This window comes from Papio anubis, chromosome 5 (assembly GCF_008728515.1).
Source record: "Papio anubis isolate 15944 chromosome 5, Panubis1.0, whole genome shotgun sequence".
In the NCBI taxonomy this organism is placed as follows: Eukaryota; Metazoa; Chordata; class Mammalia; order Primates; family Cercopithecidae; genus Papio; species Papio anubis.
This window is the reverse complement of record NC_044980.1, coordinates 161,182,210-161,207,075: the sequence shown is the minus strand read 5'-3', so window position 1 is coordinate 161,207,075 and position 24,866 is coordinate 161,182,210. Positions and strand designations below refer to the sequence as shown.

At 45.6% G+C, this 24,866-nt stretch overlaps 2 protein-coding genes across 3 annotated transcripts in view; one reads left to right on the top strand and one right to left on the bottom strand.

Annotated features, from left to right (window-relative positions):
* Window positions 1-22,791, top strand: part of PANK3 (pantothenate kinase 3) — a 55,927-nt gene extending 33,136 nt beyond the window's left edge. The window contains exons 7-8 of one of the 2 annotated variants that reach the window (XR_002522863.2): window positions 9,868-10,079; window positions 22,227-22,791. The gene's annotated coding sequence lies outside the window, so the exon portion shown is untranslated. The remainder of the gene's footprint in view (window positions 1-9,867; window positions 10,080-22,226) is intronic. The other variant, XR_001903943.3, reaches the window with a different exon arrangement.
* Window positions 17,718-19,503, bottom strand: FBLL1 (fibrillarin like 1). Its single transcript, XM_003900490.4, has one exon. The coding sequence runs from the start codon at window positions 19,317-19,319 to the stop codon at window positions 18,306-18,308; it is 1,014 nt and encodes a 337-aa protein (XP_003900539.2). The 5' UTR covers window positions 19,320-19,503; the 3' UTR covers window positions 17,718-18,305.
* Window positions 22,792-24,866: the final 2,075 nt, after the last annotated feature.

Here is a 24,866-nt window from a genome sequence, read left to right as displayed (position 1 = left end):
AAAAGAGGAATGTATTTTTCAAAGGAGTGAATGAGGTTAAAATCAAGATTTTGAATGGTATAAATATGCAACTAATTCAATTGTAGGATATTATTAAATTTTGTATTTCTAAACATCTTTCTTTCATACATCGCAGTGCTTACAGTTCCAATAGCTTTCCAAGAAAACATTTCCATGTTTGCATAATTTGTAAAGTATATATAAATAATGTAAAATAATTTGGGATTATCTCAACTTTATATTGTATGTCTGAATTTCATCGATGTCATACCTGGCTCAGTCAATAGTCGTCACAGGTATTAAGCCATTTTGGAATTTGCCACCTTTTTCTGTGGAACCTGTTTTAGTTTAGTTTACAGCATTTAGAAATAGAAGGTAACTTTATAGAAGTAACACCAATATCCTAGTCTGCTTGTCCCGAATACAATTAATAGTATTAGGATGTAAGTGATATTAAGATGGTTTTTATTATTTTTTTGTACACTGTACTTTTACTTTTTATTTAAACTACAGCTAAAAGCTGACTTTTTAACTAAAATTGAATGGCATTTATCTTAATGACCAGTTATTGACCAAATCGTACTCAGATGATGTTATTATGTCCCAGTCTAAGGAATCCTTTAATTTGGGGATTAATTTGACTTCCACATGCCATTTCAGTGTAAATTGCCTTATTCTGTCTATTCCATTATTCTTGTCAAGTCTAAGCTTTATCATGTCTGAATTCTTTTAACACTGAATCTGTGATGTAAAAATGTATGATGTGCTACAAATTTTATTCATAATAAACTAAGTTATAGCCTGTTGTAATCTGTAAAACATTTCTTGTAAATTACCTAATTTATTTTTTCATTCATGTACAGTTTCTTATGTAAATTTGAAAAATGTTTGCCATGGCACATTCTGTAAACATTCCCGTATTCTTTTCCTTAATGCTTATTTGCATGAAGGTAACTTGGGTTTTGCTTGTTTGTGTTGGATAACCATTAAGCCAACTTCAGTATCTCTGCCTTTTTTCTTGTAGTTTAACCGTTTCTAATTTTGTTCATATTCTAAATAGATGTTAGAATCATACTTTTTATTTTCTACTTAATAAATTACCTAAGTTGTTTACTATGTGTCCCTTTATTATTTACCTTACATATTCCCACATTTTCACTTCGATTAAATGCACGGTTGTGGTTAATTCCGTGAGAGCAAGAACTTTGTAAAGTCTTGTTCACGTCTAGATTCCCAGTGGCACAGAGAAGGCATTGATGAAATTTAAGACTTGCATTTATTAACATGTGAAAACTTTCTCCCGCCGAGACCATGTTATCGCGCATCAGAAAGGAATGTTGTTGGCTTTTTGGTTTTGGGTTGGTTTGTTTGTTTGTTTTTTGAGATAGTCTCTTTGTTTACTGAGCTGGTGTGTAGTGGTGCAGTCATAGCTCACTACAGCCTCAGCCTCCCAACTAACTGAGACTACAGGCATGCACCACCATGCCTGGCTAGGGTTTTGTTTGTTGGTTAGGTGTTTGTTTCGTTTTGTGTGTGGGGTGTGTGTGTGTGTGTGTGTGTGTGTAAATGGGGTTTCGCCATGTTGCCCAGGCTGTTCTCAAACTCCTGGGCTCAAGTGATCCACCACCTTGGCATCCCAAAGTGCTGGGATTTCAGGCTTTGTGGAGTATGTGAGATGTTTTGATACAGGCGTGCATGTGAAATAAGCACATCATGGAGAATGGGGTATCCATCCGGCCTGTTAAGTTTGTTTAAAAAAATCATCTTAATACGTGAGGCAGTAAGTCGGAAACTTGATGGCTGTGTTTTCAAATTGTATGATTGTCATGGCTCCAGGCATAGTTTTCAGATCATATGTCTTTTCTTGGAGTGTATAGGAATGGTTGAAAACATGAACATGACTACCATGTGACCTGTGAAGTACATATCCTTTATTTTAAAAAACTAGCAAGAACTAGGATGAAAAAAATCTAAGATCTGGACTAAAGGAGAACATGATGCAGTATGGATGAGATTTGAAATGTAGTTTAGCTACTCAAATGTAGAAGTACTGCTTCCACAAGCACTTAGAAATAAGCTCCTAAAGAGCAAACATTCAAGGCTACACACTTAAGTTTTTCATTTAAATAAACTTTCCAAGGAGGGAAAAGTCTGTACTGAAGTCAATACACAGTGCTATATAAATTTTAAAAGTGGCCAGGAGCAGTAGCTCACACTTACAATTCCAGCACTTTGGGGAACCGAGGCAGGTGGATCACTTGAGGCCAGGAATTTGAGACCAACCTGGCCAATGTGGCAAAACCTCATATTTACTAAAATTACAAAAGTTAGTTGGGTGTGGTGGCGCACACCTGTAGTTCCAGCTACTCGGGAGGCTGAGGCATGAGAACTGCTTGAACCTGAGAGGTGGAGGTTGCAGTGAGCCAAGATCGCACCACTGCTCTCCAACCTGGGCGACAGAGCGAGACTCTGTCTCAAAAAAAAAATAAACTTTGAAAGCAGGATGTTATGATATAGTCCTTAATGAGTGTGTTGTGTATTGAACAAACCTTATTATTTCTGCATCTAGAATCTATTGATCATTTTCTATGGCAATACTTTATAAGTTTCCATTTTAAGATATGCGTCTGGTTTTGGTGGGTGGAGAGGAGTTTAGGATTTGACTTTTTCCCTGAGTAAACCTGGAAAACCTGACTAGCTCCTGAAACTTTACATCCTTTTCATAGAAAATTGGTACTTTTGGATAGTTTTTAATGTTACCCAGAGGTTAGCAATATCCCAAAAGTGCAGTTGACCACATGTTTAGGTAAGTGCTCATCCCCAGCCAGGGCTTTAAACATAATCTTCAGTTTCTGGGAACAGTAGCAAAAATTACCAAAACTATGAAGGCATATTCTTTTTGATTTAAGCCCATTTTGCTCATTTTCTTTTAGCAAGAGTTTGGAGTCCAGCTACCCCAGATTTCTTTGAAAACAAAAAACACAAAACATTAAATGATACCACTAAAAGAATTCAAGCACCTGGCCGGGCGTGGTGGCTGATGCCTGTAATCCCAACACTTTGGGAGGCCAAGGTGGGTGGATCACGAGGTCAGGAGATGGAGACCGTCCTGGCTAACACAGTGAAACCCCATCTCTACTAAAAATACAAAAAATTGAGCTGGGCGTCGTGGCGGGTGCCTGTAGTCCCAGCTACTGGGGAGGCTGAGGCGGGAGAATGGTGTGAACCCGGGAGGCGGAGCTTGCAGTGAGCTGAGATTGCGCCACTGCATTCCAGCCTGGGTGGGTGACAGGGCGAGACTCCGTCTCAAAAAAAAAAAACAAGCACCTGAACTTGAAAAAAGTAACTTGGCCCTCCGTATCTGAGTTCCACATCAATGGATTCAGCCAACTGTGGATTGAAAATATTTGAAAGAAAACAATACAACAGTAAAAGTAATATATGGGAGCTTGGTGAGAACATGTGAACACAAAGAGGGGAATGACAGAAACTGGGGCCTACTTGAGGGTGGAAGCTGGGAAGAGGGAGAGAATCAGAAAAATATCTATTGGGTACTAGGCCTAGTAGCTGGGTGATGAAATAGTCTGTACAGTAAACCCCTGTGACATGAGTTAATCTGTATAACCTGCACATGTACCCTGGAATCTAAAATAAAAGTTTAATGCAAATAAAAAATACAGTATAACAACTATTTGCAATGTATTAGGTATTATACATAAGGATAATTTAAAGTATATGGGAGTTCCCTAGCAAGCAGACTCAGAAGAAAAAAAAAAGCATGTAGGAGGATGTGTAGGTTATATGCAAATATTATGCCACTTTATATAACAGACTTGAGCATTCATGAATTTTGGTATCTGCAGAAGTTCCTGGAACCAATCTTCCATGGATAGAGAGACAATTGCTTGTTACATAGCAGCTTTTTTAGTTGTCTCATTTTAACAGTTTGAATAAAATATTCTGACACCTTGTGTTTTCAGATTTCCTAAAGCACCTTTGCAGGTTTTCGGGACAACCGTTTATTCAGAAATGATTCAGTGAATTTGTAATTAATCTTGCTGATTTTGGTTTAGTTTTGGGTTTGGACCTATTTATAATCAATTTTATTGGGGTATGACTTATACAATAATAGTCTAACTGTACATTTAAATAAGTTTGATAAATGTGTACATCCATGTAACCACCACTCCAAGGTATTTGCATCATTCCAAAAAGTTCCCTTGGCCTCCATCCTAGTCAGTCCCCTCCAATCCCCATCCCTAAGCACCCACTGATTCGCTCTAGATAAAATTTGTCTTTTCTAGAGTTTTTATGTAGATATGTAGACTACATAAAAAGTCTTACGTAGACTAAAGTTTGTCTTTTCTGGAATTTTTATGTAAATGGACCAATACAGTAGATACTCCCAATCTCTCTTTCTCTCCAGCCCTAGACTTCATAGAGCTACTGTCTACTTTCTGTTCATATAGATATAGATTTGCTGTGGTATGTACTCTTGTGTCTGCTTCCTCTCAGCATAATGGTTTTGAGGTTAATCCATATTGTATCAGTACTGCATTCCTTTTGCTCATTAATAGTCCTTTGGATGAATATACTACAATTTGTTTATCCATTTGCTTGTATATTTACATACAAGTCTTTGGGTGGACCTGTGTTTTTATCTGGGATAAATAGTGAAATTGCTATATTGTATGGTAACTCTGTAAGAAACTTGAAAACAGTTTCCAAGAGGTTCCATTTTACGTTCCCTCCAGCAGTGTCTGAGAGTTCCACTTGCTCTGTATCCATGAGTATTGTCCATCTTTTAAATTGTGGCCATTCTTACTTGTGTGACATATTGTCTGTTTGTGGTTTTAATTTGTGTCTCCTTGATTACTGATGACATTGAGCATCTTTTCAGATCCTTATTGGCCTTTCATATATATCTTTTATAAAGGGAAAATCTTTTGCCCATTTTTCATTGAGTTGTCTTGTTACTGACTTGTAAGATTTCTTCATATATTCTAGTTAGAAGTCCTTCGTTGGAAATATATTTGAATAGTTTCTCCAAATTTATGGCTTATCTGTTTATTTTCTTAATACTATTTTGAGGAACAGAGCTTCATCTTGTTGAAGTCCAGCTTCTTATGCTTATCCTTTTTGTGTCCTAAGAAATCTTTGCCTAATCAAGATCATGGATATTTTCTCCTGTTTTATTCTAGACAATTTGTAGTTTTAATTTTTATCTTTCAGCCTATAATCAGTCAATCTTTGTGTATGGTATGAGGTAGGGTTCAGGGTTTTTTTTGCATATGGATTTACAGTTGTTTTAGTATCATTTGTTGAAACTCTCCCTTCTTTTTGGTTGTGTGGGTCCAGGAGCTGGAAGAAGACAGGGAGGAAATTTGTGGGTGTGGTGGATATATTCAGTATTTTCACTGTGATACTTTCACATGGGTGGGTACAAATAGCAGAACTCATCAAATTGCCTTTTTTTTTTCTTTTTCTCTGTGGCCCAGGCTGGAGTGCAATCTCAGCTCACTGCAATCTCCGCCTCCCAGGTTCAAGCAATTCTTGTGCCTCAGCCTCCCAAGTAGCTGGGATTACAGGTACCCGCCACCAAGCCTGGCTAATTTTTGTATTTTTAGTAGATACAGGATTTTACCATGTTGGTCAGGCTGTCTCCAACTCTCGAACTCAGGTGATCCGCCCACCTCAGCCTCCCCCCAAAGTGTTGGGATTATAGGCATGAGCCACTGCGCCCAGCCCAAATTGTCTTTTAAATATGTGTGGTGTATTGTACATTGATTATAACTCAATAAAGCTCTTCTAAAAAGATACAAAATAAACATTTATACTTGTGTCAACAAATTCAATTCTCTTTTGACCCTGATTACGAAATTTATGATTTGACCCATTCTGGGCAAGCAAGTCAAACTAAATTATTGACATTCTGTTTTTTCTTGGGTTCATTTCCACCAATATGCTATTTTGTTTATGTATTTATAGACAAAGTCTCGCTCTGTCGCCCAGGATGGAGTGCTGTGGTGCGATCTCAGCTCACTGCTACCTCCGCCTCCATGATTCAAAGTGATTCTCCTGCCTCAGCCTCCCGAGCAGCTGGGATTACAGATGTGCATCACCATGCCTGGCTAATTTTTGTTTTTTTGTTTTTTTGTTTTTGAGACGGAGTCTCGCTCTGTCACCCGGGCTGGAGTGCAGTGGCCGGATCTCAGCTCACTGCAAGCTCTGCCTCCCGGGTTTACGCCATTCTCCTGCTTCAGCCTCCCGAGTAGCTGGGACTACAGGCACCCGCCACCTCGCCTGGCTAGTTTTTTGTATTTTTTTTAAGTAGAGACGGGGTTTCACCGTGTTAGCCAGGATGGTCTCAATCTCCTGACCTCGTGATCCGCCCGTCTCAGCCTCCCAAAGTGCTGGGATTACAGGCTTGAGCCATCGCGCCCGGCCTAATTTTTGTATTTTTAACAGAGACCTGGTTTTGCCATGTTGGCCAAGCTGGTCTCGAACTCCTGACCTCAAGTGATCTGCCTGCCTTGGCCTTCCAAAGTGCTGGGATTACAGCCGTGAGCCACCGTGCCCGGCTCCATATGCTGCCTTAGTCTAAATTCTTCTCAATGTCGTGAAGAAAAAATGTCCATCCTGAATCTTTTTTTTTTTGAAACAGGGTCTCACTCTGTCGCCCAGCCTAGAGTGCAGTGGCACGATATGACTCACTGCAGCCTCAAACACCCAGACTCAAGCTGTCCTTCCACCTCAGCCTCCTGAGTATCTGGGATCACAGTTATGCACCACCATACGCAGCTAATTTTTTAAATTTACTTTTTGCAGAAATAGGGTTTACCTATGTGCTCAGGCTGGTCTCAAACTCCTGGGCTCAAGTGATCTGCCCACCTTGTCCTCCCAAAGTGTTGGGATTACAGACATGAGCCATCACGTCCGGCCCTGAATCATCTTCTTCTTTTTTTTTTTTTTAAGAGAGTCTCACTATATTGTCCAGGTTGGCCTCCTAACTCTTGAGCACAAGCGATCCTCACACCTCAGTCTTCCAACTAGCTGGGACTGCAGGCACGCTCCCCCACACCCAGCTATCCTGAATCTTAGTCTAAGAGCAAGCTGCAAATTAGAGATGCCCTAGGATTTTTCACATATCAAGAGCCAGTGACCAACCAGGCATGGGAACAGAGAATCCAAGAGTTAGCAGAAATCTCACAGACTACTGAATCAAACTCAAGATTTATTTATAGGGAGGAAAAAAGGTCCAGAGAAGTCAACTAGATTGTCCTAAATCACACAGCAAGTTATTAACAGAACCAAAACTCAACCCTAGGTGTCCTCACCTCCATCCTAGTGCTTTTTGTTAATACCCTGTCTGTGTTGGACAAATGACATGGCACCAGAATGTTATCCAAATAAGTAATTTGGAGCTGGGCACAGAGGCTTACATCTGTAATTCCAGCTTTTGGGGAGACCAAGGCAGGAGGATTGCTCGAGCCCAGGATTTCAAGACCAGCCGGGGCAATATAGTGAGAACTTGTCTACAAAAAATTTTAAAATTAGCTGGTGATGCCTGTCTGAGGTCCCAGCTACTAGGGAGGCTGAGGCTGAGGATCATTTGAACCCAGGAGGCGTATGTTGCAGTGAGCCCAGATTGCACCCCTGTACTCAAGCCTGGGCAACAGAGCGAGACCCTGTCTCTCAGAAATAATAAATTTGGTTATAACAAGAAAGAGCAATCAATATAGAAAAAGCAGGACAATTTAAGTAAATGTGGAAAAAATCAGAAAGATTAAAATATTAATGGGGCAAACTTGCCAATTAGAGGAGAATGTGAAATTTGAGTTTAAAAGGAAAACAACTTCTAGGCCAGGCACAGTGGTTCATGCCTATAATCCCAGTGCTTTGGGAGGTCAAAGCAGGAGGGTCACTTCAGGCCAGGAATTCAAGACCTACACAGGCAACATAGCAATACCTTGTCTCAAAAAAAAAAAAAAAAAAAAAAAAACCACACACAAAAAAATTAACTAGGTATGGTGGCACATGCCTGTATTCCTAGCTACTGGGGAGGCTGAGGCAGGAACATCGCTTGAACCCAGGAGTTCAAGGTTACAGTGAGGTATGATTGTGCCACTGCACTCTAGCCTGAGTGACAGAGCAAGATCCTATCTCTTAAAAAAAAACTACCATCTATGCTTTTTATAATATTAACTGAACAGGTTGAAATCAGAGAGTTCAAAAAAAAAGATTAGACGAACACTAACCAAAGGAAAGCTTATGTAGCTATATTATGACAAAAAGAATAGGCGTGGTGGCTCACGCCTGTAATCCCAACACTTTGGGAGGCCAACATGGGAAGATCACTTGAGCCCAGGAGTTCGAGACCAGCCTAGGCAGCGTAGTGAAACTCCATCTCTACAAAAAATACAAAAATTAGCCGAGACTGGTGGCACACGCCTGTGGTCCCAGTTACTCGGGAGGCTGAGGTGGAAGGATGGCTTCAGCCTGGGAGATCGAGGCTGCAGTGAGCCATGATAGCGTCACTGCATTCAGCCTGGGTAACAACGTGAGACCCTATCTCAAAATAAATAAACTTGAAGACAAATTCATCATTAGGAATAGAGTCATTATATAATTATAAAAAGTTCAATTAACCAAGAAGACAGAATTTTTAAGATACATAGGCAGTTAATAAGATAATCAGAAAATAAAGCTAAAATGGATAAACCTTTGTGACAGGAAAATGCTATCACAGTGGGAGATTACAACACCTCTCAATTCTTGATAGGTCAAGCAAACAAAAAAAATCGACAAGTAGATTTGAACACTCCAGTTTAGACTGCTCTAATGGACATATATTGAATTCTGCATTCACCAATTAGAGGATACCTTCTTAGGCACACACGAAACATTTACCAAAATTAATTACATGCAGGCCAGAAAGACTCCATGCATTTCAGAAAATAAGACCACATTCTCTGAGTACATCACAAGTTACATGACAATAACAGATAAATTTTAAGTCTACATATTTGCTGAGAGTAGTGGTTAAAAACAAATATTCTGGGCTGGGCACGGTGGCTCACACCTGTAATCCCCAGCACTTTGGGAGGCCAAGCCAGGCAGATCACTTGAGGTCAGGAGTTTGAGACCAGCCTGGCCAACATGGCGAAACCCTATCTCTACTAAAAATACAAAAATCAGCTGGGCATGGTGGTGCATGTCTGTAATCCCAGCTATTCAGGAGGCTGAGGCATGAGAATCACTTGATCCAGGGTAGAGGATGCAGTGAGCCAAGATCACACCACTGCACTCCAGCCTGGGTGACAGAGCAAGACCCTGTCTCAAAACAAACAAACAAACAAACAAAAAAAAATATTCTGGAGCATGAGTTCAAATCCTACTCTGACATAATTACTAGGCATAAAGTCTCAGACAGATTTCTTAACCTGTGCCTTACCACATGCAAAATGAGACTACTAATAGTATCTTCTGATGGTGGTCATTCATGTTCAGCAGGGATTTCAATAAGCCACTTTTTAGCTACATGGTAGGATTGTGCTTGCTGGCTCCCTTGCAGTTGAGAGGGTGGGTTCGTAGGATTAGCTCTGGCCAACTAGTCAGTGAGAGTTGTGTTTGGAAGTGGTGCATGCTACTTTTTGGCTGGAGCACTTAGTCACCTCTTTGAGACCCTCCAGAGCCCTCTTTTCCCACTAACAGAAGCCAGCAGCATTTGAGACAGTGGCTGCTCTGTCAGCCTGGATCCCTAAGTGACAAAAAAGTAGCAAAGCTCCTTTTTTGTCACTCCCTCCCCACATTAATGAAGGTCTGGAGTAAAAGGAAGAAAACAAACTTTGTTTTTTTACACCACAGATTTAGGGGTTTGTTACCCCAGCATAACCTGGCCTCTTCCAACTGATACAGAAGTTGACACCAGAGATGGAGTGCCACTGAAGAACAGAAACCTAAACTATGTGGTATTGGATTAGAGGCTGGCAGCAGGTGGCAAAGAAGGTGTTATCAGAGGCTAGAAGGATGCTGTTCGTTTAGGAAGAGGTGACCCTGATGCCATGATACCTTGGAAGGTAGGTCATGAACCAATGAATCTGTGGCCTTAAGAGAAGCTGGCAAACATTGTTAGTACCTGGTATTGGCAGCTTTGTTTTCATTTGATGATTTACTCCAAGAAAGAAGTAGGTTCAGGAGAGGAATGGCCGGTTTGCAAGCAAAAATGAAGGGAGAGAGGGATAAGGTGTTATGTAAGGAAGTGATTATAATGATGGACCATGAAATCTCAGCCAGGCAAGGAGGGAAATGAGGACAATGCAAATTAATTGAACGGACGGTGAAAAGATGGTGATTGGTGGATCGAAGTCCTCATGGGTTAAGTGACTGTTGGATTTGGGGTTCCTAGAGGTAGTGAGATGGAAAGATAAGTAGGAAGGAAGGAGGTTTGGGTGGGAGAAGATTAAAATTAAAATCACACGAAGAGGTAAGAAAGACAGTGTTTTCCATCAAAACTACTTCGGGTTCTTCCTCAGTTCTTGTCCAATGTTTCTGGAAGCCTTTCTGTGTGGCCTAGATTTAAAAAAAAAAAAAAAAAAAAAAAAAAAAAACCCTGCCGAACACACTGGCTGTTACAAGCAGCTAGAATTCTTGCATTGTGTTTTGGGCACCTGAGTTCTCCAGGCAGGGAGCAGAGGCTCGCCTAGAGGCAGTGGGATGGGAAGGATCTAATGAACGGTGGGTCCCAAGCAGTAGACAGGCGGCTTGGTGGTCACCAGGGGATAGAAGAGGCAAACATGAGAAATAAGTGAAAAGTGCAAAGGCAAGATTTAGAGAGAAGTTCATAAAATGCTTTTGCTCAAGAGACCCAAAAACCAACTTCAGTACTGGGCGCCTGTACTTACAATCTATAGAAGGTAAACCCTCGGGGCTCCGGCTCCTGGCCAGCACCTATGTGTGATGTTTTTAGGCTGGACCAGCACCTATGTGTGATGTTTTCCCTGGCAGCCCTCAGGAGGACCCTGGTGCACTGCCGTCTCCGCAGGGAGTTGCGGTCAAGGACTCAGTCCCCTCCCCTGCTCACGTTCTGCGTCTTCGTTTCTGGGTCCCACTATCTGAGTCCTTGGGCAGAGGCCATCAAGAGGGCAAAAGCCTGAAGACACTGTTCCCCACTAACTCAGTACTTCTCTGCTCCTACCCCTTCCTCCTCACCCTCCTCACCTCCGGGCCCAAGAAACTGCCAGTCTTTTGCTGGGGGCTCCTTCAATAGAGACAATTCTGACTGCGCTGATCAACTTGGCCCTTGCCAGGTGTGCCATTTCATGGGGGAAATGGAACGGGCAATCGGTGCTTTCTCTAGTTCAGTCTCTTGCTTATACTATCACAGTGACTGCAGACTTAACGCTTGCATTTTGAGCTCCTGGCTTTATTGGCTCCTCCGACGCCCGCCCGTCAGCTCAGCTCTCTCCCTCACAAACATCCTCAGCATGCAGTGTGCAGCCCAGTGACCAAAGAGCAGGAGTAGCAAGAACTTTGTTTTCAGGCCCTGACTTCAATCATTCGCCTTGTTGGAATCTCAGGGAGCATGCTCTGTTGTCAAAGAGGCCCCAGGTACCAGCAGGCATGGCAGAATTGCTCAGCCATTGTCTTTCAGTTATTCAAAATACCATCCTAAATCTGCCTTTCCCAGCCGATGACAAAAATGATACAGCATTTTAAATAGTGGGCTTCAGTCCTGGCCCTACCTTAGAATCACGCGGGGAGGTTATATTAAAAAAATACCAATGCCAGGCCTTTCCCTAGAGCATCTGATTTTCATTTTGCTGACTTAGACCAGAGATGCAATTCTGCTCCAGAAATCTCAGCTCTCTCACCCTCCAGCTACACTACCTTGACTGACTGACATCACCTTTCTGAGCCTCAGTTTCCTCATCGGTGATACGGAGTGATAACACTTGCCTCCTGGGGGTGCTATGTGTGCGGATTCAGTGAAAGAAGGTGCATGGAAGCACCCTGCATGCAATGTCTTCATCAGAATACTAACCAAGAGCTGTAATGTCAGAAGGAGGTTCCTGTGAGTCAATGGGCTTGGAAGGACTCCTGGGAAGTGGTAGACTTTGCATCTTCATAGAGGAATGCTGAGATTGGATGGGTGGACAGGCAAAGGGGACACTCTTAGTCATTGGCAACTGCACTTTTTTTTTTTTCTTTTTTTCTTTTGAGACAGAGTCTCACTCTGTAGCCCAAGCTGGAGTGCAGTGGTGCGATCGTGGCTCGCTGCAACCTCCGCCTCCCAGGCTTAAGCTATTCTCATGCCTCAGCCTCCTGAGTAGCTGGGACTACAGGCACATGCCACCATGCCCAGCTAATTTTTTGTATTTTAGTAGAGACGGGGTTTTGCCATGTTGCCCAGGGTGGTCTTGAACTCCTGAGGTCAGGCAATCTGCCCGCCTCTCTCTCCCAAAGTTCTGGGAACACAGGCATGAGCCACCATGCCTTGCCTCCTGCACTTTATAAGACTGCACTCTGGCCGGGCGCAGTGGCTCATGCCTGTAATCCCAGCACTTTGGGAGGCCGAGGCAGGCAGATCACCTGAGGTGGGGAGTTCGAGACCAGCCTGACCAACATGGAGAAACCCCGTCTCTGCTAAAAATACAAAATTAGCCGGGCGTGGTGGCACATGCCTGTAATCCCAGCAACTAGGGAGGCTGAGGCAGGAGAATCTCTTGAACATGGGAGGCGGAGGTTGTGGTGAGCCAAGATCACGCCATTGCACTCCAGCTGGGGCAACAAGAGTGAAACTCCGTCTCAAAAAAAAAAAAAAAAAAAGACTGCACTCTGGCCTTCCTCTGTCTGTTCCTTATCCTGTGAGGCAAGGAGTCCATAGGGACCAAGTGCCGTGCCCCCCAGAAGCCACGTCTCTGACCTTCTGGATCATGCATCAGGCACTCAGAGCTCTGCCTGAACAATGCGAGCCCTATTCCAGTCCTCCTCCCCAGGCCGGCCCCCCAAGAGACCCTGCTCCCAGTTTGCAACTCTAGTTCCAATAAGTGGCTTCAGGGAGGCTGTTTGAAGGGCCTGGGGACAGATCTTGGACTGGAGGACTGAGTATCTACAGCAGTGTGCATGAGGCCCTTCCAGGACTGGGAACCAGGAGTGGGAAGAGGAAGGGGAAGCCACGGGCCAGGGTCCTTACGGATGCTCTTGCTCCACGCCACGCAAATGCTAGGGGCAGCTCTGACACCAGTGTTCATTTTGCAGCAGTTCATCAAGTGGAATGTTAGTGTCGGCACTTTCAGGAATGTTTGTTTGTTATTAATTTAAAAATCATGAGGCCGGGCGCAGTGGCTCATGTCTGTAATCCCAGCAGTTTGGAAGGCTGAGGTGGGTGGATCTCTTGAGGTCAGCAGTTCAAGACCAGCCTGGCCAACATGGTGAAACCCTGTCTTTACTAAAAAAATACGAAAATTAGTTGGGCATGGTGGCGGGTATCTACTGTAGTCCCAGCTACTTGGGAGGCTGAGGCAGGAGAATCACTTGAACCTGGGAGGAGGAGGTTGCAGTGAACTGAGATTGCGCCACTGTACTCCAGCCTGGGTGACAGAGCGAAACTCCTGTCTCAAAAAAAAAAAAAAAAAATCATACTTCTAAAGATCAAAGAAATACTTTCTGCCTGGGACATAAGTGCTTGATACATGTTAGAGTAGCAGTATCCAGATGGAGTGCTCACCATAGCTCAGATGGGCCAGAACATCTTGCTTAATCAAGGGTGGCAGGGGAAAGCGCTAACTAATGGAACGTGGTTTCTTCCCATTTAAAACTGCCTTTTTTGGATAAAGGTTCATTCCCTCAGGTCTTCTCCTGCCCTATTCTTCTTCCCTTCACCTCAGGAGGCGTCTGAGCAAGGGAGAAGCTGGCAGACATCATGGTGCTGGTAGGTGGGGTGGGAGTTCTGTTCCACCTGTTCTCTGAGGCTCCTGCCGATGCCGTGGGCACATGGCCCCTCTTGCCTGGCCTTTGAGCACCAGCCTCCACCCTTGCTGCCTCTGCTGCTGAGGTGACTGCCGCTGGGCACTCACTGATGCTTGAGTTGAGTCCTCTCCTGTGGCCCAGGATGGAGCCGCTGACTCTGAAACTCAGTGGCAAGCTCCCCGCAGCTCCCAGCACAGGGCAGTCCCCTCAGAAGACTTGCTAAGTGTGCTCCCCCACTCCAAGGCAACCCCTGGCATTTATGTAAACTTGTATTTATGTATTTATTTATTTATTTTTGAGACAGTGTCTCACTCTGTTGCCCAGGCTGGAGCACAGTGGTGTGATCCCACCTCACTGCAACCTCCACTTTCCTGGGTTCAAGTGATTCTCCTGCCTCCCAAGTAACTGGGACTACAGGTGCATGCCACCACCCCAAGCTAATTTTTGTTTTTATAGAGATGGGGTTTCACTATGTTGTCCAGGCTGGTCTTGAACTACTGAACTGAAGCCATCTGAAGCCCACCTCAGCCTCCCTAAGTGCTGGGATTACAGGCCTGAGCCACTGCGCTGGGCCCATTTTAAACTCTTAATTCTCAGCTACCTTATTATTCTTTATTGCCAATAAGAGGGGGAAAAAAAGAAAAAATGAAAAAACAGGCAGAGCGCTTAGTGCCAGGCTGTCAGCAGGTATTTTCACATTAAACATTGGTCTCCTCAGCCAAAACTCACAATCCAGTAAGACAGGCATTTTAGCTGAACATTCTCATCCAACCGTAGGGTTATGCACTGGATTGTGTCCCAGAAAATTCACAAATTGAAGCTCGAATCCCCAATGTTACTATATTTGGGGATGGGGCCCTAAGGAGGTAATTAAGGTTGAAAGAGGTCCTGAGAGTAGGACCCTAATCCAATAGGATTGGTGTCCTTATAAACGGGAAGAAAAGAGCTCTCTCTTTCTCGCTGTGTGTGTACAGAGGAAAGGCCACATAAGGACACAGCAAGAAGGTGGCCGATTACAAGCCAGGAAGAGAGTCCTCACCAGAAACTGAATTCTTCAGCACCTTGATACTGGACTTCTAGCCTCCCTCCAGAATAGTGAGAAAATGAGTATCTGTTGTTGAAGCCACCTAACATGTAGTATGTTGTTACAACAGCCTGAGAAGACTAATATACCTAGAGACCCAAATGTAAAGCCTTCTGGGAACCCAAGGTGATAGTCACTGAAGCATTCCTGGCTCTGAGCAGGTTTGTTACCTAGGGTCACTGCTGCTTCTAGGTTTCTTGGGACCCAGGGCCCACTGGAGTTACAGTCCCATTCTTTTTTGTTGTTGTTGTTTAGACAGTCTCACAGTGGCGTGATCTCGGCTCACTGGAACCTCCGCCTCCCAGATTCAAGCGATTCTCCTGCCTCAGCCTCCCGAGAAGCTGGGATTACAGGTGCCTGCCATCACGCCCAGCTATTTTTCATATTTTTAGTAGAGATGGGGTTTCGTATGTTGACCAGGCTGATCTCGATTCAAGTACTCAGTCAAGGTCTCAAGTGATCCACGCACCTTGGCCTCCCAAAGTGCTGGGATTACAGGCATGAGCCACTGTGCCCGGATTATAGTCCCATTCTTTTCCCTGCCTTCATCCTCTAAAACCAGGTTCCAGCTCCCCTGCTGTATTCCTGTATTTCTCCTGGTACTCACCATGTCATTCCATTGGCTCAGGAACTCATCTGCAATGCAGGGAAATTCTTCAGGAGATTGTTTTGTTGCCATTTTCCTCACGAATAATTCCCACTTTGAGAAGCTTCAGACATGACTGTAAATTTCACTTGGGGCAGGAGGGACAGGGAATGGGAGTGCTCATGCCAAGGAAAGAGGTCGCGTTTCCCCTGCTTCATCCCCCATCCTGGGGGGATAAACCTTTAAGGAGGAATCAAGAGCTCCTTTATGGAGCCCATCTGGCTCTGAGGAGGGGCTGGGGTCCTGGGCCTCAGCTGCTGCAGAGACCCTCCTTCCCCTAGTGAGCAAACAGTTCCTGTTCCCAGGGAGTCCACCTCAGCCTCAGGGCCTCATCTGAGCAACTAATAAATTAACCTAGGATTGGAGAGAGGGGCCTTTCTTTTCTTTTCTTTCTTTTTTTTTTTTTTTAGACGGAGTCTCGCTGTGTCGCCCAGGCTGGAGTGCGGCGGAGCAATCTTGGCTCACTGCAAAGCTTGCCCTCCTGGGTTCACGCCATTCCCCTGCCTCAGCCTCCCAAGTAGCTGGGACTACAGGCGCCCGCCACTGCGACCGGCTAATTTTTTTGTATTTGTAGCAGAGAGGGCTTTTCAAGGCAACAGAACCAGCATAGACTTCAGTGAAAACGACATAGATTTTGGAGTCAGATTAACAAGGCTGTGATTTTTGGCTGTGAGCCTTTCTGGGGGATCTTAAACCAGGCACTGTCATCTCTGAACTGCAGTGTTCTCATATGCCAAATAGGAAAAGTGATCCTGGCTTTGCAGGGTTGTAATGAAGATTTCCATTGTTTATGGAAATAGACATGTACCTCGTTCACTCTCTTCTTCCTGAGTCAGTCTTGCTAATACATCTGAACTGTAATTCCCTTTCTGAATTTTGGGATGGCGTAGGATGGGGGGAATGGTGAAAGAGTGGTAGCCTTTTAAAAAATCTGATTTGGACCAGGCGCCATAGCTCACACCTCTAATCCCATTGTGGGAGTCTGAGGCAGGAGGATTTCTTGAAGCAAGGAGTTCAAGACCAGCCTCGGCAACAAAGCGAGACTGTTCCTACAAAAAAAACAAAAAATTATTTTAATTAGCCAGGTGTGGTAGGCTGAGGCAGGAAGATCACTTAAGCCCAGGAGTTCAAGGCTGCAGTGAGCCATGATTGTGCCACTGTATTCCAGGCTTGGTGACAGAGCAAGACCTGTCTCAAATAAAATAAATAAAATAAAATAAAATAAAAAGTCTGATTTATCCTTTGTTGTTGTTCAAGAAGTATGCTCTCAGAAAAAGCAGACTAACCATGATTGCTGCCCAAGCACATGTTTAGAAAGGCAAATCCACCCTCCAAATGATACATTAGTGCGCAATCATTCAAAGACTAAATGTTGGTGACTTTGGCAGTGGGGATTTTTTTGAGTGTATGCATGCATGAATGAATGAAAGGCCTTCCTAAGGTCTGGCTTGGAGGCATTTACTGGGCCTTGGGGGCATTCTCAGCTCTCCTTGGATTACCCACTCTCCCTTCCCTTCAGGGTGCTTTGGAGAGAGACTCCAAGGTACTGAGAGCAGCATCTTGGGAACTGCAGGACATGCCTTGCAAAGACAGATACTTTCTGGGAGTCATTTTTCTGCCTGTTCTGCAGACACTTGGTGATGCCACTTGGGGTATGTTATGCCCTGCAGTGGAGACAGTCTGCTAGCTAGACCCACATCCTGCCCCCCTACCTTATTTTGCTATTGCGAAACCAAAGGGCTAGCCCAGTGGGGGACGGGGGGAGCAAAAGAACACAATAAGGTCACAGGGCCCTGCTCTAAGTGTGTCCCCGTGTGCATGCCATAGGGGTTGGGGGCCAGAGACAAGATCCCCCTGGTGCTGAGGAAATAGCAATGGATTTAGAGCCCTGAAGACTGGCATTTCAGTCCTACCTCCTTACTGGCTATGTAAGTTTGGGCAACTAGTTTACCTTTAGAAGCCCTGTTGCTTCACATGTAATATGCAAGTGCTAACAAAGCAATCTCAGGGCTGGTGTGAGGAATAAATTTAACATTTATTTATTATTCACTTTAACCGTGAATGCAAAAGGGCTTAGTTGAAGAGTAAAGTAATAAAAACTTATTGTGGTTGACTTTGGCTGTGAGTCAGATGATTGGTGTGTTTGACTATATTATTGTCCATCAATATTCAGTGTCCTTCCCCGGAGTCAGGCTTGGTCATGTGACTTGGCCAAATGTGAGCAGAAGTGCCCCATCAGTTCCAAGGGGAAGTTTAAAAGCTTTTATTAGCAGTTCCCCAGCTCTCTTTCCTTTGCCCTAGGGATGGAGGGAGCATGTGTGAAAATGGGGCCCTGGGGAGTTGGGGACCGGAGTGACTAGAATGAGCACAGCTCCCAGGCTACTGCGTGATGGGCCCCTTACACCAGCTGGTTTAGGCCACTGGGATTTGGGGGTTGTTACTGCAGCAAAACCTAGCCTGGCATCACCATACAGATAGGTGCCGTTTCTTTATGCAGTTTAATAGAAAAACAACAAAACAAAACACGCACAAAGAAAACACATAGAAAATAATAGCAAACACAACACAGGCTTGGGGAGATGGCAGGCGAGCCTGAGCTGGGTGCTACTTGGTGCTGCTCTTTGGAAGGGGCCGGTAGACCCCGACCACCACAGCGTGGTCCCTCTCATAGGGCTCCAGGGTCAGCTGCTCTTGGGGCTTCAAGTTCTCCTGCTGCAACTTCCTCACCTCAGAAGCAAACACAGCCTCGGCAGATGCGGTGGAGTCGATGCAGTTGGCCTTGATGGAGATGAGAAAGTGGCCCCCGTTGCGCAGGAAGGTGTGGGCGTTCAGGGCCACGATGCGTGACTGGTCGGGCTGGGCCACGTCGGCGAAGATCACGTCCACCATCCCGATGAGCATGCGGTACTTGAGCGGGTGCCGCGCGTCCTCCAGGACAGGGATGATGTTGGTGCGCTTCTTGGCCACGTTGACCAGATCGCGGCCGGCGCGGTGGGAGAACTCGACGGCGTAGACCAGGCCGTCTGGGCCAATGATGTCGGAGACGTGGGAGACAGTGGTGCCCGACGCGGCGCCTAGGTACAGCACCTTGGACTTGGGCTTGATGTGGATCTGGTCCACCCCGCCCAGGATGGCCGCGGCCAGCTTGGAGCGGAATGGGTTCCACGTGCGGTACTCCTGCTTCACACCGCCCTCGGTCACCGTGACGCGCCTCTCGCCGTACACCGACTGGCCCGGCACCATGTTCAGCGTGACCAGCGCGTCCTCCGCCCCGCGGTAGATGAAGACGCCCTCGTGCCGGTGCGGCTCCACCGACACCACCATGGCGCCCTTCCTGCGACGGCTCTTGCTCTTGGCCACCCCGCCCCGCCGCTGTCCGCCGCCGCCGCCGCCGCGATCCTTGCCGTCTCCGCCGCCTCGCCCCCGGCCCCGGCCGCCCCCGCCGAAGCCGCGCGCCCGTGCCCCAAAGCCGCCCTTGCCCCCCGGGCCGCCGCCCGTCATCCCCACCCAGCCCTTGCCCGCGCCGCCGCCGCCGCCTCGGCCCCCGCCCCAGCCGCCCCAGCCGCCGCCCCCGCGGCCGCCCCCACCGCCCCCGCGCGAGCTCGCCGCCGACTTCATGGCGCGCCCTGGGGCTGGTGCCGCGGGTTACCGGTGACTCGGGGCGGGTGTCAGGGGGCTCCGGTGGCTCTGGGTGGTGGTCCTGGCGGCTGTCCGAGGGGTTAGCGAAGAGCAGACGGCAGACGGCAGGGGCAGAGACCAGCCACCACCAGTCCCGCATCCCGGAGCCGCCCCTTGACGCAGCGGCTGTGGCGCGATTACATCACACCCGTCCCCGCGACCCGCCGCGGCCCAGGCCCAGCACCCAGCCTGCGTGCAGACGCAGCCTGCTCCTCTTCGCTCACCCTGCCTTCCCCATCTCCCGCCCTCCCCAGGGACCCCTGGCACTTCCCTGGGCCACAGGGGCGGGGGCGTCTCAGCGGCAGGAGAGGGGGAGGTAAGCATCAGCGTAGGTCCTGGCTGTGCCACCAGTTCTAGGAATATTGATCAGCAAGTAAGTGTTGATTCTTCAGTGTGAATGGGGATGTACAGAGAGCCAAAATGTCACGTTTTGGTTCTCGAAGTCTAGTCTATGCTTCAAAATCACACTCAATCTGCAGCATTTTCTGGAGGAAAAAAGAGAGAGAAAAGAGAAAGAAAGAAAAGAAAGAAAGAGAGAGAGACAAGAAAGAGAAAGAGATAGAAAAGAATAATTGGGCAGCAATAAGGGCAGCAACAAAGAGAGGAAAAGAACAGAACAAAAGGAAAATAAAAGAATAACTGGGCACCACCAGTGGCCCTAAGGCCGCAACGCAGAAGCGTTAGCGTTTGGTCCCAGCACCAGGGACAGCGACAGCAGTTGGGGCCGTCTACTGCTGGGGGCTTTGGGGCCCACACAAGAGCTGGGAAAAGCAGGATAGGTGGTAAAACAACTGGCCAGCCTCCCGTTAGTTGAAGTAAGTGTCTACTCCAGAGAGAGAGAGAGAACGCGCACCTGAATTGCTGAGCATGTATCGAACACCTGGTATGTGCAGTATGACTTTCGTTCCATCCTGGACCACAGCTCTTCCTGTCTCATACTCATGGACGGCAATGCCAAGTCTGGTTTTCCCTGAGAACTGGAGTGTCTCCTTAATGGGGACCAGAATTTTATACACTGGAATGTGAACAAGAAATCAGTGAGCGAAATGTATGATTCCTGATACTCTACTTAGAGGTTTCCACTTTTGCTGTAAGTCGAATATTTCCAAAATGATGAACTACACTTGGTGTCTGTGAGGGTTAATTTTATTTGTCAACTTTACTGGGCTATGGGGTGCCCAGATATTTGGCCAAATAGTATTCTGAGTGTTTCTGTGAGGGTGTTTTTACATGAGATTAACATTTAAATTGGTATATTGAATAAAGCTGATTGCCATTTAGGATGTGGGTGGGCCTCATCTAATCAGTTGAAGGCAGAAATAAAATAAAATCCTAACCCAAGGAAGAAAGAATTCTCCTGCCCAATGGCCTTTCGACTGGCACATCAGCTCTTTCTGCCTGACAACCTTTGGACCAGGACGTTGGCCCTGCAGATTTTGGACTTGCTGGTCTCCATAATTACATGAACCAATATATATCATATATATACACACACACATATATATATCCTACAGGTCTGTGTCTTTGGAGAACCTTGAATAATAGAGATCCTGAGACAAAGACTTGAGTCCAAGTGGTTTGTGAGTTGATCCCAGGAAGCACATGTGGGGTGGGGGTGGGGGTGCAAAAACGAGATAGAAAAGATAGAAAGGTTAAGAAAGAACTGGGCACAGTGCCTCACACCTGTAATCCCAGCACTTTGGGAGGCCAAGGTGGGAGGATTGATTGAGCCCACGAGTTCAAGACCAGCCCTGGCAAGAGAGCAAGACCCTGTTTCTACAAAAATATAAGAAACTTAGCCAGGTGTCATGGTGTGTACCTGTAGTCCCAGCTACTGAGGGGGCTGAGCTGGAGGGGTCGCTTGAGCCTGGCAGATCAAGGCTGCAGTGAGCTGTCCTCATACCACTACACTCCAGCTTAGGTGACAGAGCGGGACCCTGTCTCAAAAAAAAAAAAAAAAAGAGGGTACATTAATGAGAAGATGACCACAGTGGAAAATGGGAGCTCAACTGCTCTGAGTACTCTCTGAGAAACGGTGTAGAAGGCATCTCAGAATTGTTCTGCTGCAGGTTGGAGGCTGGGGCATTAATCTACTGTCTTAATTTGTTTTATGTTTCTATACCTGAGACTGGGTAATTTATAAAGAAAAGGGCTTTATTTTTCTTTTTTTATTCTAAGACAAGGTCTCACTCTGTCACCCAGGCTGAGTGCAGTGGCACAATTATGGCTATTGCAGTCTTGATCTCCCAGCCTCAAGTAGTCCTCCCACCCCAGCCTCCTGAGTAGCTGGGACTACAGGTGTGTGCCACCACACCAAGCTAAATTTTTTATTTTTTTATTTTTTTATTTTTATTTTTATTTTTTTTGAGACGGAGTCTCGCTCTGTTGCCCAGGCTGGAGTGCAGTGGCCGGATCTCAGCTCACTGCAAGCTCCGCCTCCCAGGCTTACGCCATTCTCCTGCCTCAGCCTCCCGAGTAGCTGGGACTACAGGCGCCCGCCACCTCGCCCAGCTAAGTTTTTGTATTTTTTAGTAGAGACGGGGTTTCACTGTGTTAGCCAGGATGGTCTCGATCTCCTGACCTCGTGATCCGCCTGTCTCGGCCTCCCAAAGTGCTGGGAGTACAGGCTTGAGCCACCGCGCCCGGCCAAATTTTTTATTTTTTATAGAAATGGGGTCTCACTATGTTGCCCAGGCTTGCCTCAAACTCCTGGACTCAAGCAGTCCTTCTGTTTCAGTCTCTTAAAGTGCTAGGATTACAGGTGTGAGCCAGAGTGGCCAGCCACGTTTCTTTCTATATAGGTATAAACCATCGTGCCTGACAATTTTTTTTTTTTACTTTTTGTAGAGATGCAACCTCATTACGTTGCCCAAGCTAGTTTCCAGCTCCTGGCCTCAAGCCATCCTCCTGCCTCAGCCTCCTGAGTTGCTGGAATTCTAGGCACAAGCCACCACACTTGGCACCAGGTATACTTTTGTTTACAATTGACTTGTTATTCCATAAGATGTACCCCATAGTAATGATAATAATTACATCTGTGACTAGGCCTCAGTAGTAGACATGGGGTACATGAATCATTCCCATAGATTTAAAAAATGCCTGAGAAATTTTGCTTATTTTCTCACACAACCATTCCAACAAACTGCCCAAGGAGTAACTAGCCATGATTGATGTGAAACCAGAGGTAATGCTCTATAACCCCATCCCCATTCTCATTATACTTTAAGCATCCATGCATGAAGAAACTTGTTTTCTCTAAGCCATGGTCCACTTCCAAAGGTGACAGACTCTAGGGATCTGATCTCCACCCCAGTGACAGGTGCAGCTACATTTGCTCAAGAGGAGTTGGGCTATGACGCAGTAACACAGAACTCCAAAATCTCAATGTATTAATACAACTATGTTTATTTCTTATGTTTTATGTCCACTGAGAGTCAGTAGGAGGTTTGCACCACACAGCCACTAAAGAACTCAGGCCCCATCATCTTGTGGCTGCCACATGAGAAAAAAGAGGGCCTCCACTGTACCGCTGAAGAATAGAGTGCAGATAACTCACAACCTTTTTGTATGTTTAGTCAAGACTTTGACACAATCATATCTACTCACCACGGATTGCAGCCTTGATATCCCAGGCTCAAGCAATTCTCCCACCTCAGCCTCCTGGCTGATGACTGGCCAAAGTCAGTCACATGGCCTGCCTAGCTGAAAGGCAGCTGAGATATGTGGATGCCATAATTGGGGAACAGTAAATGTTTTTACCTAGGTGTCTATTGCATAATGCCAGCTGGCACACCTGGATCAGTGTACCCAACACAAACACCTCAGGTGAAATTTACTGTTCAGCATGTATATATTTAAATGTACTCATCAAGACAAAATATAATACCTCCTTCCTAACACATGACTAAAACTCAGAATCATAGTCAACTCCCAATAATATATCTAATATAGCTGGTTCATTAATTAGAAAAAGAAAATCTTCTCCCTTTTTCTAGCCTCTGGGCCTTGGAGAGTTGCTAAAATCCCTTATTTGGGATGTCATTGTTTGGCCATTACCTCTGCTGGGGGACACTTCATCTCTTGGTGGCTCAGACTCTCACTCCATTCCCCACTGTAGAACTAGTGGCTGCCATTCAGGAAATGCTCAAAAAGCTTAGCTGGACTACTTTTGCAAAGGTCTTCTTTCCATAAGACACCTTAGAAATTCTCTGTAATTCTTCATTTTATGGAATAAGAATCTGAGATTTGGGCTGGGCGCAGTGGCTCATGCCTGTAATCCTAGCACTTTGGGAGGCTGAGGTGGGTGGATCACTTGAGCTCAGGAGTTCGAGACCAACCTGGAAAACATAGACCCCAACTCAATATATAAAAAAATTTCTACAAATATCAAACTCCTACAATCTAAAATCCCCACAAAAATTACAGTGAGTCTAACTGTGCTCCCCTTCAATCCAGTACATTTTATTTTTTATAAACACCATGTATATGTATGTAATTAAATTGGTATGAAAATGCAAAGCAAGCCAAACAACAAAACAAAGCAAAAAAAATTGTTTTACTTTAGATGACCCCATGTACTCTCATTAACCAGTGAAATTTCTATATTGCAACCAAGTATTTTTTTGATGTGTACAAATGTATGGGGTACATGAGAAATTTTGTTACATGTATAATGCAGTGATCAAGTCAGGGTATTTAAAGTATCCATCACCAGAGTACAGTACATTTTTATTAAGTATCGTCACCCTACTCAGCTATCAAGCATTGAATTTGTTCCTTCTATCTTACTGTATGTTTGTACCTTTTTCTTTTTTTTTTTTCTTTTTTTTTTTTTTTTGAGACGGAGTCTCCCTCTGTCACCCAGGCTGAAGCGCAGTGGCGTGATCTCAGTTCACTGCAACCTCCTCCTCCCAGGTTCAAGCGATTCTTGTGCCTCACGCTTCACGAGCAGCTGGGATTATAGGCACATGCTACCATGCCTGGGTTTGTTTGTTTGTTTGTTTTTGTATTTTCAGGAGAGATGGGGTTTCACCATGTTGGCCAGGCTGGTCTCGAACTCCTGACCTCAGGTGATCCACCCATCTCAGCCTCCCAAAGTGCTGGGATTACAGGTGTGAGTCACCTCACCAGGCCTGTATGTTTGTACCTTTTAACCCACTACTCTTCATCTTCCCTCCTGCCCCCATTCACCCTTCCCAGTCTCTTGTTATCTGTTTTTCCACTCTCTACCTCCATGTGATCAAATTTTTTAGCTCCCAGCCAGGCACGGTGACTCACAGCTGTAATCTCAGCAGTTTGGGAGCTGAGGCAGGTGATCACTTGAGCCCGGGAGTTCAAGACCAGCCTGGGCAACACGGCAAAACCCCATCTCTACCAAAAAATACAAAAATTAGCCAGGCATGGTGGCACATGCCTGTAGCCCCAGCTACTCAGGAGGCTGAGGTGGGAGGATCGCTTGAGCCCGGGAGGTGGAGGTGATGTGGTGTG